The following is a 15,992-nucleotide window of genomic DNA, read 5'->3' as shown; positions in this document are numbered from 1 at the left end:
TTTGACCGTGGTAGATAGTACATTACTGCAGCGGCCATCAACTGAGGCATTGATGGACGAACGTGCAATACGTGAGTCCATCAATGCCTAGTTGTGGCCAAGGCTTGTATAGTACTTTTCTCAAACAACGCGCAGAAATTAAAAATAAAATTTTTCGTTTTTAAATTCAATGACAAATAACGAACAATAATAATTTTTCATGCGCCATAATTTTCTTTGTTTTTTTTTTTTTAAAATAAACAGCTTTCTATTTGCAAGCCAGTTCGAAATTTAAATAAAACCTTTTATTAGTTACCTCCTTGGTAGCCATGTTTCGAAGTAAAAAGTCATTCCATTTTTAAATTACAGGACAGATATGAGTTTACATAGTAATTTATCTGGCCGCAAAACACGACAGATATGGATTTTCATACAACTTTTGCCGGCCGCTACCCGCATGTATCTGGACAGTATGGCAATTTATCTCGAAGAAGATTGTTAAAATAATGTTGTTGAGAAAAAGTTTTTTTATACTACTAAAAATAGGTGACAAACAAGCTGTGTTTCGGTTTAAAGGGTGGGATGTGGCGTGAATTTACAGGGTACAGAGGAATAACACCTGAGTCCTCAGGAATGGCAACACATGGGGGGGGGGGGTATCGTGGACGAAACAGTATACTCTGTTATGTCCATGGTACTGCTTATGTCTATAGGCTCGAATTACTTAATTGTCATTGTAATTTTTGTTTCTGGTGTTAGAAAGGGTTAAATAAATAAATAAGAAGTTACAATCGAACAGACAAACAAACAAATTCACATTCACATTTATAATACAGCTAGTATATCCCACGGTTTTAATATATTTTTTTTATGCAACTTAGAATAGCAAACAAGCTGGCGGCCCACCTGATGAAAACTGGTAACCGTCATCTATAGACATAAGCAGTACCACAGACATAACAGAGTGTACTGATACGCCCATGATACCCCCCCACGTGTTGCCATTCCTGAGGACTCAGGTGTTATTCCCTTGTACCCTGTAAATTTACTACCATATCCCACCCTTTAAACTGAAACACAGCCATGCAAACACAACTGCTTCAAGTATGAAACACGAATGGGACAGAGGTGTCCCATTCGTGTCCAAGTAAACGACTTTTGTACAAAGTCTCCCTCTGGTATATAAAATAAGTATAAGTACGTATAACATTTCTTTTATCAAAACCTGATCTAGCTAACATTGTTTCCTCTATGGCAACGTAGAGGCATTGTCCAAGAAGTCATTGTTCCAAATGAACTGCATCCAACATCTGCATACAGCACACTGCCATTACCCATTCATATCACATACAGTCTAGACGTACACCATATCGTATGCAAATACACGATCGTGGATGCGATTTTCGGCAATCTATTTAGTATTCAGTTCAAAGGTTGGCTTTAAAGCGAATGTTTAATGAAAAAGGGCTTAATTATTCACCCACAACGACGAACTATACAACAATAACAGGTCAACTATAGCAGAAATCCTTTTTTTTATTATTTCAGCCTTAAACTGTCCACTGCTGAACATAAGCCTTCCCCATACGGGGAATTTTGCTAGTAGTTCTCACGCTTGGCTGGCGAGTTAGTAACCGCAGTTAGGCTTTTAGAGATGTTTTAAGAGGGATGGACAGTAACGTCCCTCTTAAAACGAACCTTATTCGCCTCTTACGACACCCACGGGAAAGGAAGGGGTGGCCTATTCATTGCCGAAATACACACGGCGAAATTGTTTTTAATTGTTATAAATTGAATGGTACCTCCACCTGCGTTGTTATTGTTGATTTACTCTGGAAGGGTAGTAGTGAGAGATGTCATGTGAGGTTAAAATCAATTGATCCATAGTGAATTAATTTGCCGTGTGGTTTCAGCATAAAATGGGCCACCCTTTCCCGTGAATATCACGACTAAAACAACTTAATAGTCCATCAGTAGTTTAGTTTTTCAATCAAGTAGTTTCGCCACGACCGAGGTCGGTATTTACATTTTTTTTTTTATATAAAAAAAACTACTTGTTTTCTTTTTTATCAGAACTATTTAAAATTCGAATTTCGAATACGAAGCGACAGCCACTTGGCCTTAATAAAATCATAGTCTAGACTTCGAACAATGACGAATTCAATTGTATGTCTAATTTTGGAGTGAACACTAACGTAGTGTCTACATCTCCTTTTTAATAGTCTATCCTACGATCTAGACACAATACAGACACAGATGGAATTTGTATATGCAAAATTGCAAGTGATTTAAATACAATCACATGTCTATAGATGACTGTGTGTCTGGGTGTAATAAAATAAAATGGGCATAATTATATTTAAGAATTTGTTTATTTTGCAACTGCTTTTACTTATATAATAAACTAATTCTGTTTTCTAACCTATTTGTCTCATTCTAATTAAATTATTATGTTACAGTAATATGCTTTTTATCCATATTGCAAAAAGATTTGGCTTATAGTTTTACGACCGGCTGCCTGCCTGACGTCAACCCTCTTTGGGAATTCTAACCTATTTGTCTATTCTTATTAATATGTTACAGTAAAAACTTCCTAGTATCTAGTTAGAAGGTATATATTTAATGGATGATAATGGAATAGCAACTCAGCCTGTGCTATCGGTATACACTGACGGAGCACCAGTGAGGGATGATAGGTGAGGATGAAGCAAGAAGATAAATTAATCACGATGGTGTCAAGGAGGAATCGCATGGAGGTCGACCTGATAAGGTATATTACTAGCAATTGGGTAGTTAATCCTTATTACTAACAATCCCATTTCCCCCTAGTCAGAGAGTCATGATGTCCATGGTGTTATTCATGACTATAGTTTATAGTTACAACTTTCTATTAGTCTTAATTTTCCATGGGAGAAGAGATTGTTAGTAATGATAATTAATATCCCCATTACTAGCAATCCACTTACCCTATCAGATCGATCATACCAGCCGTTAACTGTTCACTGTTGAACATAAGCTCTCCCTAAAAGATAAGTTTGCCAGTAGTTGCCACGCTTGGCAGACGGATTGGCAACCGCAGTTAGGCTTTTAATGGTGTTTTAAAAGGGGCACTGCTACCCATTCCTCTACCAATAACTTCCCTTAGTTGCCTCTTACGACACCAACGAAAATGCAAGAGGTCCCCTATTCTATCTCACATTCTTCTTGCCGGGACCTACACAGCGATTCCCACTGGAAATAATCATGATCAATTCTTGATGAGTTCCTCACAATGGACCAATAAGCCTGACTTTAACCTCACCTATCGTCCCTCACTAGTAGTTCACCAGTATATACTGTTAGCATAGACGGGAACCATTTTCATCCATTTACACTAATTAGCAATTTGATCCGATTTGTTTAAAAAAATAAAAAGAGCCAATCTTTTTAGTGCTAATCTATTAATACATGGATCATTTAACTTTTCAAATATTTTCTTACATACATACATCAAAGTGAAATATTTAGCATTTAATTTTTAAGTACTTTAAGAGTTTATGACTGTCTGTATGAGTGCTGTGACCTGCCTGTATTTTAAATTTGACTTAGATCTGTTAACACAATTACATAAATTTTCATCAATTTTCTTCTTCATCTATCAAGTCAATAGACAGCCTTTTTTTTATACAACTTAGAATGGCAAACAAGCTGACAGCCCACCTGATGGAAAGTGGTAACCGTCGCCTATAGACATGAGCAGTACCAGGGACATAACAGAGTATACTGTTTCGCCCATGATACCCCCCATGCGTTGCCATTCCTGAGGATTCAGATGTTATTCCTCTGTACCTAGTAAATTCACGCCATATCCCACCCTTCAAACCAAAACACAGCCATGCAAACACAACTGCTTCACGGTTGAAACACGAATGGGACAGAGGTACCCAAGCAATCGACTTTTTGTACAAAGTCTCCCTGTGTCTCAAAGCCTAATTGTATTTAAATCAGAACTTAGCTACATTAGGGCAATCTTAATTTTTTAATCTGCTACTCTGAAGAATGCTACAGTCAAAATGCTCTCGCAGGTTCTTCAACCTGCTTCTTAATAATAATCTTTTGTAGGGAACAATAAAAAGTATCTATCTATCTATGTATACATATATCGTAAATATAAGATCTACAAAAACGTAGACCAATAAACAACGTTGAGAATAAAGAAGGAGAACGGAAAGAAGAATCGTGAGAATCTGTCGATGTAGACGGCCGTCTCCCTTCCGTTGCAGAAGGTCTCGTACTGAGGTATTGACGCTGATGTACTGGCGCGAGGATCAACTGGGTTTGGAAATATATGCTGAAAAATAATAGTCTATTAGTGACGTAAGAATATTTAAAGGCCGTCAGTGTCGGAACTCCTGGTGTGAAATAATCCCCTTTTACTGAATACTAGCTTTCACCCGCGACTTCGTCCTAGTAACCGATGTATGTTCACTGATCAGAAGAAAAAGTAGCCTATAATCGATACCAGTGACACATCTATCTTTATACCAAAATGCATTATGGTCGAGACAGCGGTTTAAGCGTGAAAGCGTAACAAACAAACTCACTTTTACATTTATATTATAATATTAGTTAAAAATTATTATAAAACCATAAAGAATATTAAACCCACAAAAAAGGGGATGGATATGACAGATGGATATGATTTTAAGAGCATTAACTTATATACTATTTCATTTGTTGTTTTAAGTTTCAATTTATTTTTGATTCTCCCCTGTTGGACTTAAGCTTTTCCCATACAGAGAGTTTTACTAGTGGTTGCCATGCTTGGCAGGCGGGTAGGCAACCACAATTAGGCTGTTAAAGATGTTTTAAGAGGGACGCCCATTTCTCTATCTTTAAACTCCTTTAGTTGCCTCTTACGAAACCCACAGGAAAGGAAGGAATGGGCTATTCTATGCCGGGACCACAGTATTAAAATATATTGTGTATTAAGATGTATTTAAATCCGTTCATCCATATAAGCGATATCGAGTAATAAACATCCATAGAATAAAAAATAACTATAATAAGTCAATTGTAGTAGATTAAAGTTTTTTTTTTAACATAAATATTACCTTAAAAGCATCCAGATCTCGGGATAGATCTTCGTCTGAGTAACCCTTCATGGCTTTGGTGGCTACCGGTCCCATATAGTTGTTGACCACCGCAAACTCGAACAGTGACAGAAACACGAACACGGAACATGAAGACATCCATACATCTATGGCTTTGACGTAAGAAACTGGCGGGAGACTCTGCTGAGACTGCGTATTTTGAGTCGCTGGAAGAAGAAGGTACTTTTCATTTGATAACGTTCAATGGGTATTTGTTTCTTCAATTCTATCTCATTTGATAACAATATTAAATTTTTTTTATACCACAAAAGTTGTAAACAAGTATACAGCCCGTCTGATGGTAAACGGTCACCGTAACCTATAAACACCAGGGATGTCAGGTGCGCGTTGCCCACCCTGAAGAAACCTTAATAAACTTTTTGAACTCCCAGTCTCTAAGGAAAACTTTGGCAGGGTGCTTATCCTCATTAATAAACGAGGTATGAGCAGCAGCATTCCTCTTAAAACATCACCAAGGGCTAACTGCGGTTGCCAACTCAACTGCTAAGTGTGGCAACTCCTGGTAAACCCCCGAGTGTGAGTGAAACCCGAGGAAGGGCCTATATAAATAATTACATTAGTTGAATATAAATTATAAAATTTATGATTTTTTTAATACGAATACCAATAATTAATTTCAAAATTGGCATATAATTACAACGTTGCTATAATTTGAAGGCTCTTATTGAAAAATTTTAACACTAACCTAAAGTTAGCAAAGAGGTGACTCCTAGTGTAACTCTAGCTGGTATCGCCTCGGGTTTAATCCAAAACGAGATCCAAGACATCACGACGATCAGTGCCGATGGTATGTATGTGTGAAACAGGTGGTAGCCCAGGCGACGGCGCAGGTTGAACACCACAGCTAGGCAGGTGAAGTTACCTGGAGGTTTTAAATTCTTTTTGTGTAATTTGACAAATGACTGGTATTTCGATAGATGGTTGTAAACGTTGTCTATAGATATGAATATCACAGAATACATTATAATTCCCATAGTACCCTTCACGCGTTGCCATTCCTGGGACCTAAATTGTTATAGGTATTATGCCTCTATATCCAGAAAATTCACTGTCATATTTCAATCTTCTTATAGCATGTGGTCCTGATATAGAATGGGCCACTCCATCCTTTCCCGTAGATGTCATAAGAGGCGACAAAAGGAACTTAATGGTCGAGGCATAGGCAGCAAGATCACCAAAATTTTATCGCAGTTGTCAACTCGCTTGCCAAGCGTGGTAACTACTAGCAAAACAGCCCAATGTGGATAGGCCTATGATCAGCAGTGGACAGTTAACGGCTGATATAATAATAATAAAACTCTAATCTTTAAACCGAACCAGTTGGCCAAGACCTACTTGTACCTACAGCAGCAGAAGCAACGAGCAAAAACTAGTTAGTATATAGGAGGCATACCAGTGGAGTACTCGATAGTACAGTCCGATGTGTAGTTGTTCGAGATGTCAAGTTGTGGCAATTCGATGTCCGGGTTGACGACCAGTGGATCAGTCAGGTTCCATATGAACACCAGGTCATGGACCGTATGCGACACTGTATAATTAAGCATTTATTTTAATCTCCTCCGTGGTGAGCATTTTTATTTAGGTTAATGAAATCCTGGGTTCGATACTTGGTTGGGCCAATTTAGAAAATGAACTTTTCTGAGTTTTTTTCTCAGAATCTATTGTGATCCTGAGATTTTGGAGCAAAAGTGTGTCACTATTGGGATACAACACACAGTGGTGTATATATGGTATGTTTGTTTGTTGTTTTCAGTATAAATTTGTTTAAGTTTCTTTTAAATTACTGAGTTTCCTGAGTTGGCTCGGGTCTGGGTGTCCTGGATCGTGCCCTTAGAAGTTAGCTGTTTCCTCACAACACACAGTTTCATTGCTTGAGGATCAGGCAATTGGCAGTTGTGTACTACTTATTATATTATTACTTAGCTAGTACCGCGGCTTCGCTCACATGTAGCAGAAATTTCCAAATCCGACTAGTAGTTTCAGAGGTTAGCGCGTTCAAACAAGCAAATTCTTTCTTGATATATTAATACATTATATGTATGTATTTATACTGTAATGTATGTATCAACTTCAAAAAGAAGTAGATTTCATTCAATTCAGTTGTATTTTTTTAATGTTTGTTACTTCATAACTCTGTCATTTATAAACCGTTTTGGAAATTTATTTTTTTCCATTTGAAGGGATATACTTATAAATTGGTCCCAGAGAGAGGTTTGGTAGTTGAAAAATCAAAGAAACTGATTTTGTCACAGTTGAAGTCTGTTTTTTTTGGAACAAAATCCTTAATGAAAAGGGTGGTCCTTTTTCAAGGAATCAAGCTGCACTGAAATGAAATTTCAATTACACCAGAGCTGGTCATACTTACAACTTTCGATCATCATGGAACAGCTTTGGGTGTCATGTGGATACGATTCGAACTTCATTGCACACGACAGCACCAGGGTCAACCTTCGGACAAAAATCATACCATTTTATTAAAAGGATTTTAAAGACGAATTATTATGGTCTAACTCTTATTCAGTCATTTTGTATTCATGTTTCATCTTCATGTAGTCTTCATATAGACTGTTTCGTCACTAAATGATACACGTAGCGACATCTAGTTCCAAACTATGCAGAACTTGTACTTAATGTATTTATATATAAAGAACCCAAACATATAAATGATCATATTGTTCAATGAAACGTATATGTAGAATAAAACGTATAAATAACGAAAAAAATACATACATATCTACATACATATTGTTAGCAATATACCCTATCAAATTAGGATCCCCCCCGCGTGTTCCCCCCGGAAATATCATGGTTACATCTAATAAATGAGGAACTCGATAAACCAACTGGCTTGATTACATTCTTCTTCAAAGTTTCATGCCTCACTGATGTCCTGCTATTGTATACCGTTAGCATAGGGGATGCACCATCCTTAAAAAATGCCACCCACATAAAAAGACTCCACGCGGTAATATCTTACTTTAAGCATTACTGATCTTCAGTCCAAATTCTATTTATACATAGGGTTTGTTAAATTGCCCTACTACTAAATACTTATCATTCATCATTAACCATTTTGATTTGCTATTAACGTATTATATTTGTAAATTCCACTAAATGGAGTGATCACCTCAAATGCATCGCAAGGAGTCACTGGATGCTAGTGGTTTAGAACCGTTTCTTATAGCTGTTTATTGGGGAGGCCTATGGCCAATAATGGACGAATAATGGCTGAAATGATGATGATGATTTGTAACTCCATCAGCAGGAAGTAATAGCTCAAGTGAAACTGTCAAAGTATAATTCCATTGTCACTAATTAAAAAAACATAACTTACTTCGACATATAAAGAAGCGTTTTATCATGATACAACCATAAATAATGATTAGGTATGCTCATTTCGTGAAAGGTGACTTTCTTTGCATTCTTGAAAAAGCAATCCGGTCTCCAGATGCTGTTCAACCACTCCACATCCAAGATCCGGTACTCTTCGTGCATGTTCTCTGGTAATCGAAGACGAGGGTCCCGCCAGGATTGAGCTAGAAAGATATCAGCTACGTATGTCTGAAATATTAACAGCTGATCATTTAAGATTTTGTTTCAGTAAAGCTAATTCAATGGCTACATAAATATGGGGTTCGATATTTATGTAGTATAAAACCTTTTATCAAAATCCGTTCAGATTTCGAGTACTATGCATAAAAAATACAGCAGGCAGGGAGCCTACTCCTTATCAAAGGCGATTAAAAATAAACATAATAAAATTAAATAGCAATTAACATTTTCAATGCCTGCAGAGTACTGAGAGTGGCAAGCAATAGGACAGGACAGACAAGCAACTGCCATTCAGTGGTTCCTCTTGTCAGTGACTGATTTTCCAGAACCCTGTAACGCTACCACCAAACTGAATGTTGACATAAGATAATAAATTTCAAAATTCACTGAGTCATCACCACGGAATATAGAGGAGGAGCGACTGTCAATTTAATTTTTTCTTTACAACATAGGAGCAAACGAGCATGCGGCACACCTGATGGTAAATGACTACCGCCGCCCATGATCACTTACAACACCAGTGGCATTGCAAGTGTGCTGCCGGCCTTTTAATAAGGAATATACTCTTTTCTTGAAGGTTATGTTCAATCTTCTTTTTCAATTTCGAATTGAAAAAGAAGGAGATTCACAATTCCTTCGTTTCTTTTGTTTGTTACCTCATAACTCTGTCAGTTTTAAACCGATTTTTAAAGTTATTTTTTTATCGGAAAGGATATAGTTACAGATTGGTCCCATTGAATTTTGGTTCAGTAATATATTTTAATGACCAAAATAACTGGTTTTGTTACAATTGAAGTTTTTTTTTTGTTCTTAAATTACCTTTTGAGTTTCTGTAACTTCTTTCTTATCTAATTCTGCGGTTTAAATGGGTTTAATCTCCTAACAATTTATTGATATAGAAATTAAACACTATAGAGTGAGTTTTTTTAGTTTAAGAGAAATAAAAACTAAATACTTGATAAGTAATACCCACCATACTTTCCTCATTAATGGAGTCAAGTGACAGAACAGTAACGTGGAAGTAGACTATAGTGGGCTGCCCCAGCAGTTTTGGAGCTCTGTTTTTGTCGTAATATTTCGCTTTAACTGGCAAAATGTCACGGAGTGATAAACTCGACTCCGACTTCAATTCTATTTCTTGATACGATGCATTTGTTCTGTTGAACAATAAGATTATTAAATAATTTAATCAATTTTAAATAAATAAACGATTTATTTCTCAAAATTGTTATATATAACACTTAATGTATACCTATTAATTATATTTTAATCGGAGAAAACTAGTGTCTGAGCTATGCAGAAATGAACCAACCTATGTTATAAATCATCAGGCTTCCCCTGCACTTTTTTGAGCTATAGAAAAACTTGATACAAAATATTATACTGTCAATACTTGCTTTTTTTATACAACATAGAATGGCAAACAAGCTGCCGGCCCACCTGATGGAAAGTGGTAACCGTCGCGTATAGACATGGACATAACATTGCTGTATTCTGTACTGAGATAACAATTTTCATTTAAAATAGAATCTGATATTTAGGAAATCACATCAACATAAACACATACTAACGTAGTCAAATAACGTAGATATTAATATTTTACAGTTAAGCTCTATGTGGAGATTGTTGAGTAAAAATACAATCTCTCGCCGAATCTTTTTTAATTCTTTTTCAAAATGATTTAGGATTACAGGCAATAAAGACTTATACAACACTAAATCATTTAAAAAAAAAAAAAAACTCGAAATAAAACTAAGCCCAATCGCCTGGTTTTTGTGCACTTAAAGGCTTTTTGAGTGGATGAAAATGGATTAGTGCACCCTCCTATGCCAACGGTACATAATTCAGGATAAAATAATGAAGATAAAGACAGGTTAGTTCAGCCCACAGTGGCTAATTCTAGAGGAATTAATCATGATGGTCGGGGTAGGGAGGGATTATTAGTAATACGGACTACTAGTCCATTGCTAGCAATAGATCGGCCTGATAGGGTATCAGGCCGATCTACACGTGGTCCCCCCTGGAAACCATCGTGCTCAATACCTGGTGTATTCATCACGGTGGGCTAACTGACCTGCCTTTTCATTGTCATATATCATCCCTCACTGGTGCCCCGCCAGCGTATACCGTTAGCGCAGGCAGGGTTAACATTCCATTATCAGAAATTAATAAAATACTTTTTGTTAGCATAGTTTTTTATAATATATATAACTGTTTGGCGGTCAACCTGATAAGTTGTAATAACAACCTGCCTGCAAATTAAAGGGGGGATTGTTCCCCCCCCCCTGTAATAGCCAGGTCCTTTAGTCAAATAGCAAGCAAATCCAATGATGGTATCGTCATCTCTAACCAGTTCATAATATGGAATGAGATTCGTTTATTACTGGTCTTGGGAGAGGGGGGTCGAGGGGGGCATATGTACTTAGTGGATACCTCAGTGTTTGCAAATAACTAATAAAAAATCAGGACTGACAGTCCAGGTGAAACTTATGCTAAACAGTGGAGAAATGACAGGTATACTTACAAAAAACTCACTGCAGCCTGCACTCTTCCTGCTTCAGTTTTACATAACAATGTAGACACCATTAATATTAGGACTAAAACCATCTTGTGTCCCATGCTGTTACAAATCACTCTCACAAATATTTGAGATCTTACTTATCCATTATTTAGACAAATATTAAGAGGCTTTTCATATGAAGATTGCGGTATCCTGTCGATAATTTCAGGGTTAACATTCTCTACTAACAAAGGAGGTTTTAGGGGATGAGAATGAGATAGTGACCTCGATTGCGTAATTGATATTTACTGATGAAGTACCTTAGGAGATGATGGTGGAGATGCAGTCAGTTGTGACAAATCCACCAGGAATTTATCACCAGAGGGGTAAGAATGAAGGTCAACCTGACACACATGTTACCCCTTTCCCGTGGTTGTCGCAGCATTCCTCTTAAAACAAAGCCTAACTGCGGTTGTAAAACCATATGCCAAACGTGGCAACTACTGGCAAAACCCCCCAAGGGGGAAGTTTATCTTCAACAGTGGAAAATTAAAGGCTGATATAATGATGATGATGATGAAGTCATTATAACACTAATCCTCAGGAGTGGCAACGCATGAGAACGACATAGTATACTCTATTATGTCCATGGTACTGTTCATGTGTATAGTCGACAGTTACCACTTTTCATCAGGTGAGCTATCAGCTTGTTTACTATTCTAAGTTGTATAAAAAATATATACAATCGAACATATAACCTACTCCTTTTTGGAAGTCGAATAAAAATATCTCTCGGTCAAAGCGGGCAAAGTAGCATGTCAAACTATTATAAGAAAAACGCTAAGTATAAAATAAAAGAAGACTTAGAACTGGCAATATCACACCAGTAAGGTGTTTATAACTTATTAAATTTATGTCTTACAACTTATACACATGTAATCTCTTTAAAAGGTTTGTCTATAATCAATTTGTTTCTAGTCACAGTAATAAAAATTATTTGGAAAGCCTGAATGATATAGTAATAAATACATAAGTAAATAAATATAAGAAAATTATTATCAGAGTTGTAAAGAGGGTACATTGATAAAGACAGATAAATAAATAGCCTATGTCTTTCATTACGCACATCATCATAATTCTGTCACATTTGTATTTCTGCCGTGAGGCAATTTTTTTTTTAATAGATGACAACAATAACAAAATGGTAACTCTGCCTACGCTAACGGCATAGTTATGTCGGCGAAACACCAGTGACAGATGATAGGTGAGAATGAAAAAGCATGTTAGATCGTCGTGATGAATACACCTGGCATTCAGCACAATGGTTTTCAGGAGGGACCACGTGAAGGTCGAACTGGCAGGGTATGGTGCTAGCAATCCCTCGACCATTAAGTTCCCTTAGTCGCCTCTTACGACAACCATGGAAAAAAAGGGTGTCCCATTCTATGCCGGAACCACATGGCATTATCTATAATCTAGAACATACTGTATATTATATAAAAACACCTATAACAAAATTCTATTTATACTCGCATCAAACTGAAGCGTGGAGTAGTGAAGCCTTATAAAGTATATTCACATAAGCATCTCCACCTGTACTACCTTAAAGCCGAGGTTAGTACTTTTTTAACCATTCACCGGGTTCCGTATATGAAAAAACATACTCGTAGATTATTATAAAATTATCACAAGCAAAACTCAAAATAACTACATCAAAAAACATGATTTAAATTCCATACTGACTACAGATAAAGTCAAGTGAAACACCCATTTCTTTATAAAATCTAAAACAAAGATATTCATCATATCATCCATTAACTGTCCACTGCTGAACAGAGGTCATCCCCAAGAGGGGGGGGAGGGTTTTTTTTAATGAGTGAAAATGGATTGGTAACCCCGCCCGCGCTATTGGTATACACCGACGAGGCACCAGTGGAAGATGAAAGGTGAGAATGAATGCAGGTTAGTTGGCCCACCATGATGAATTCGACAAGAATTAAACATGATGGTTTTCAGAGGGAACCGCGTGGAGGTCAACCTGAGAGTATATTGCTAGTAATGGGGCTATTAGACCCCATTACTAACAATAGGGGGAGAGGGTTTGCCAGTAGTTGCCACGCTTTGCATTCATTTCAGCAAACGCAGTTAGACTTTGATCCCCTCGATCATTCCCTTAGTTGCCTCTTACGACACCCACAAGAAAGCAATTGGATAAAGATATTAGTTATGTAATATTACTATGACTACCTAGAGGTTTATTATATAAACATATATATCGAATTTAATAGGCCTCACACATAGAGGGCGTGATATCTACAAACTAGTACCTAATAATACAGATTCATCGCCTGCATATACAAAATAAATCATATTTATGACTGACTACATGAATTAGTATATGAGTTAGGACGTAACGTAACAATGAACGAAATCTTTTTCAAGTCCATTCAGCCCTTTAGATGTGAAAGAGTAACAAATATCCATCTCTCCTTTCGCATTTTTAATAGTAATTGCATGTAAAATGGTTTTTTACTCCTTATTTCGCCTAAAAGATTTCGTATTTATTAACAAAATTGCGTTAATCTTACTCTAAAACCACTGCTTCCATGAAAAATAGGTGACAACAATCTTAGACACGTGTACTTTTCACATAACATAAGTATCTACCTTATAATAAATATATTTTTTATTACTTAACTATTTTATATTTAAATTAATCGCTTATAAGCACATTTTTACGCATTATCGACAGTCAATTACCAACACAACAATAATTTTACTAATTAAGTTAAAACACTTAAAATCACTGTCACAAATTGTTCCTATTGAGAATGTTAAATAAAACATTGTTATAATCGAATTGCATTGTACTGTTATTTTCTAGTGGCTTCTTTTACAGCGTGACACATTCGACTGAAGGTTTATAGGCTAGCTTATAAGGCTGTGGTGTAGAGACGAGCGAGCAAACATTTATAAATTATCTAGAAGAGATAAAAATCATCATCCATTATCCGTCCACTGCTGGACATAAGCCTCCCTCATAGACCGCCACAAAGGACGGTCTTGAGCCACCTGCATCCACTGACTCCCTGTTTGTTTGTTTGTTTGACATCATTGTTATCAGCTGTTAACTGTTCACTACTAACATAAACATAAGCCTCCGGGGGGAAAGAGATTGTTAGTAATGGAGACTGAGAATCCCATTGCTAGCAATATATATACCCAACCAGGTCGATATACAAGCGGTTCCCCTGGAAACTATCATGGTTAATTCCTGATGAATTCGTCATGATGGGCTAACTGACCTGTTTTCATTCTCATCTATCACCCTTCACTGGTGCTCCGCCAGCGTATCCCGTTAGCGCAGGCGGGGTTACCATACCATTTTCACACATCAAAAAAAAAAAACATAGGGCTCCCCCATAAAGGAGGGTCGTTGCCACGCTTGGAAGTCGGATTTAAAAACGTAGTTAGACTTTATTAAAATTTCAAGAGAGACGCTGCTGCCCATCCCTCGACGATTAAGTCCCCTTGGTCGCCTCTTACGATATTCACGGGAAAGGGGTAACGCATTCTAAGCCGAGACAACATGACTATATAAATAAAAGTGCCGACGATTATAATCACTGATAATAGGAAGGAATTGTCAGTAACCGGAACTAGTAGCTCATTGCTCACAATATAGGGTATATCTCTTGTAGACCAGGTCAACCTACAAGAGATTCCATCTAGAAATATATTGTGATCAATTTTTTTGAAATCGCTGTGGCGGGTCATCTGACATAGCTTTGTCTTCGCTGATATTTTATTGAAGGAGGTGACTAAAGGAACTAAATAGCAGCGTCCTTCTTAAAACGTCGCTAAAAGCTTAACTGCAGTTGCCAACCTGCATGCCAAGCGTGGCAACTTCTAGCTAAATTCCCCTTATGGGAAGAGCTTATGCACAGTTAAAGGCTGATATAATAAAAAAATAGCATAAAATAAGAAATAAATAATTAGGCAGGTGTTTTTCTATTATAGAATTTTAAGCGATCAATGATTTGTCGCTAATAAACGGACCACACGTTACGATCACTGTTTACAATAAATGACATAGATATAAAATACTTTTTGCATCTTCTAAGTGAACGTTCAAGATAATTATGAAAAGTATGTACTCATGGCAGTTATCACTATTTGATCTATTGGTGAAGGGGGAAAGGGATTGTTAGTAATAGGTTCTAACAGCTCCATTGCTACATATACCCTATCGGGTGAACCTTAACGCGGTTCGCCCTGGAAATCATCAGTGGTTACTTCTCGTCGAATTCTTCACGATGGACCGACTGACATGCCTTCATTGTCATATATTATCTATCACTGGTGCCCCGGAAGCGAATATCAATAATGTAGACAGTATTACCATTCCATTTTCAGGCATTAAAAAAAAGCTATTGGATAAAACATTGGAATGTTGGTCCCCCTGCTATGTACATTACTAAGTCGACTTCCACGCGGTCAATCTGGAAACCATCAATAATTTTTTTTCTTTTATATGTATCAGTAAGCTAAAATGTACATTTATATGTTCACATTATCGTATGTATACTTATTTCTATATGTATTTAAAAAACTAACAGTTTCATGCCTCCAGTCAAACTGTTTATAATTACTCTTCTCCATCCAAAGGTGGCCTGGAAGAAACTATCGCTTATCGCTCTTAGCGATAAGCCTGTTTTTTTTTTATAGCATAGGGGGCTCTCTCAAGACACCTGATGGTAAGTGACTACCGTCTCCCATGATCGCCCACAACACCAACGGTATTGCAG

General features: G+C 36.9%; 1 protein-coding gene across 4 annotated transcripts; it reads right to left on the bottom strand.

The window, feature by feature from the left end:
• Positions 1 to 2,443: 2,443 nt before the first annotated feature.
• On the bottom strand, positions 2,444 to 14,098 carry LOC113521142 (glycine receptor subunit alpha-2-like). Of its 4 annotated transcripts, none has more exons than XM_052897148.1 (9): positions 13,773 to 14,098; positions 11,209 to 11,397; positions 9,658 to 9,841; positions 8,467 to 8,693; positions 7,498 to 7,580; positions 6,526 to 6,660; positions 5,818 to 5,994; positions 5,073 to 5,278; positions 2,444 to 4,309 (listed from the first exon to the last, which is right to left on the bottom strand). In XM_052897148.1, the coding sequence occupies exons 2-9, from the start codon at positions 11,301 to 11,303 to the stop codon at positions 4,136 to 4,138; spliced, it is 1,281 nt and encodes a 426-aa protein (XP_052753108.1). In that variant the 5' UTR covers positions 11,304 to 11,397; positions 13,773 to 14,098; the 3' UTR covers positions 2,444 to 4,135. The 4 variants fall into 4 exon arrangements, with proteins under 4 accessions (XP_052753108.1, XP_052753107.1, XP_052753109.1 ...); XM_052897147.1 differs by having other exon boundaries at positions 13,852 to 14,098; XM_052897149.1 differs by having other exon boundaries at positions 13,878 to 14,098.
• Positions 14,099 to 15,992: the final 1,894 nt, after the last annotated feature.

This window comes from Galleria mellonella, unplaced genomic scaffold, assembly GCF_026898425.1.
Source record: "Galleria mellonella isolate WM207_F2 unplaced genomic scaffold, CSIRO_AGI_GalMel_v1 utg352, whole genome shotgun sequence".
Classification (NCBI taxonomy): Eukaryota; Metazoa; Arthropoda; class Insecta; order Lepidoptera; family Pyralidae; genus Galleria; species Galleria mellonella.
Note: the sequence above shows the minus strand (reverse complement) of the source record. Positions and strands in the feature narration are given on the sequence as shown.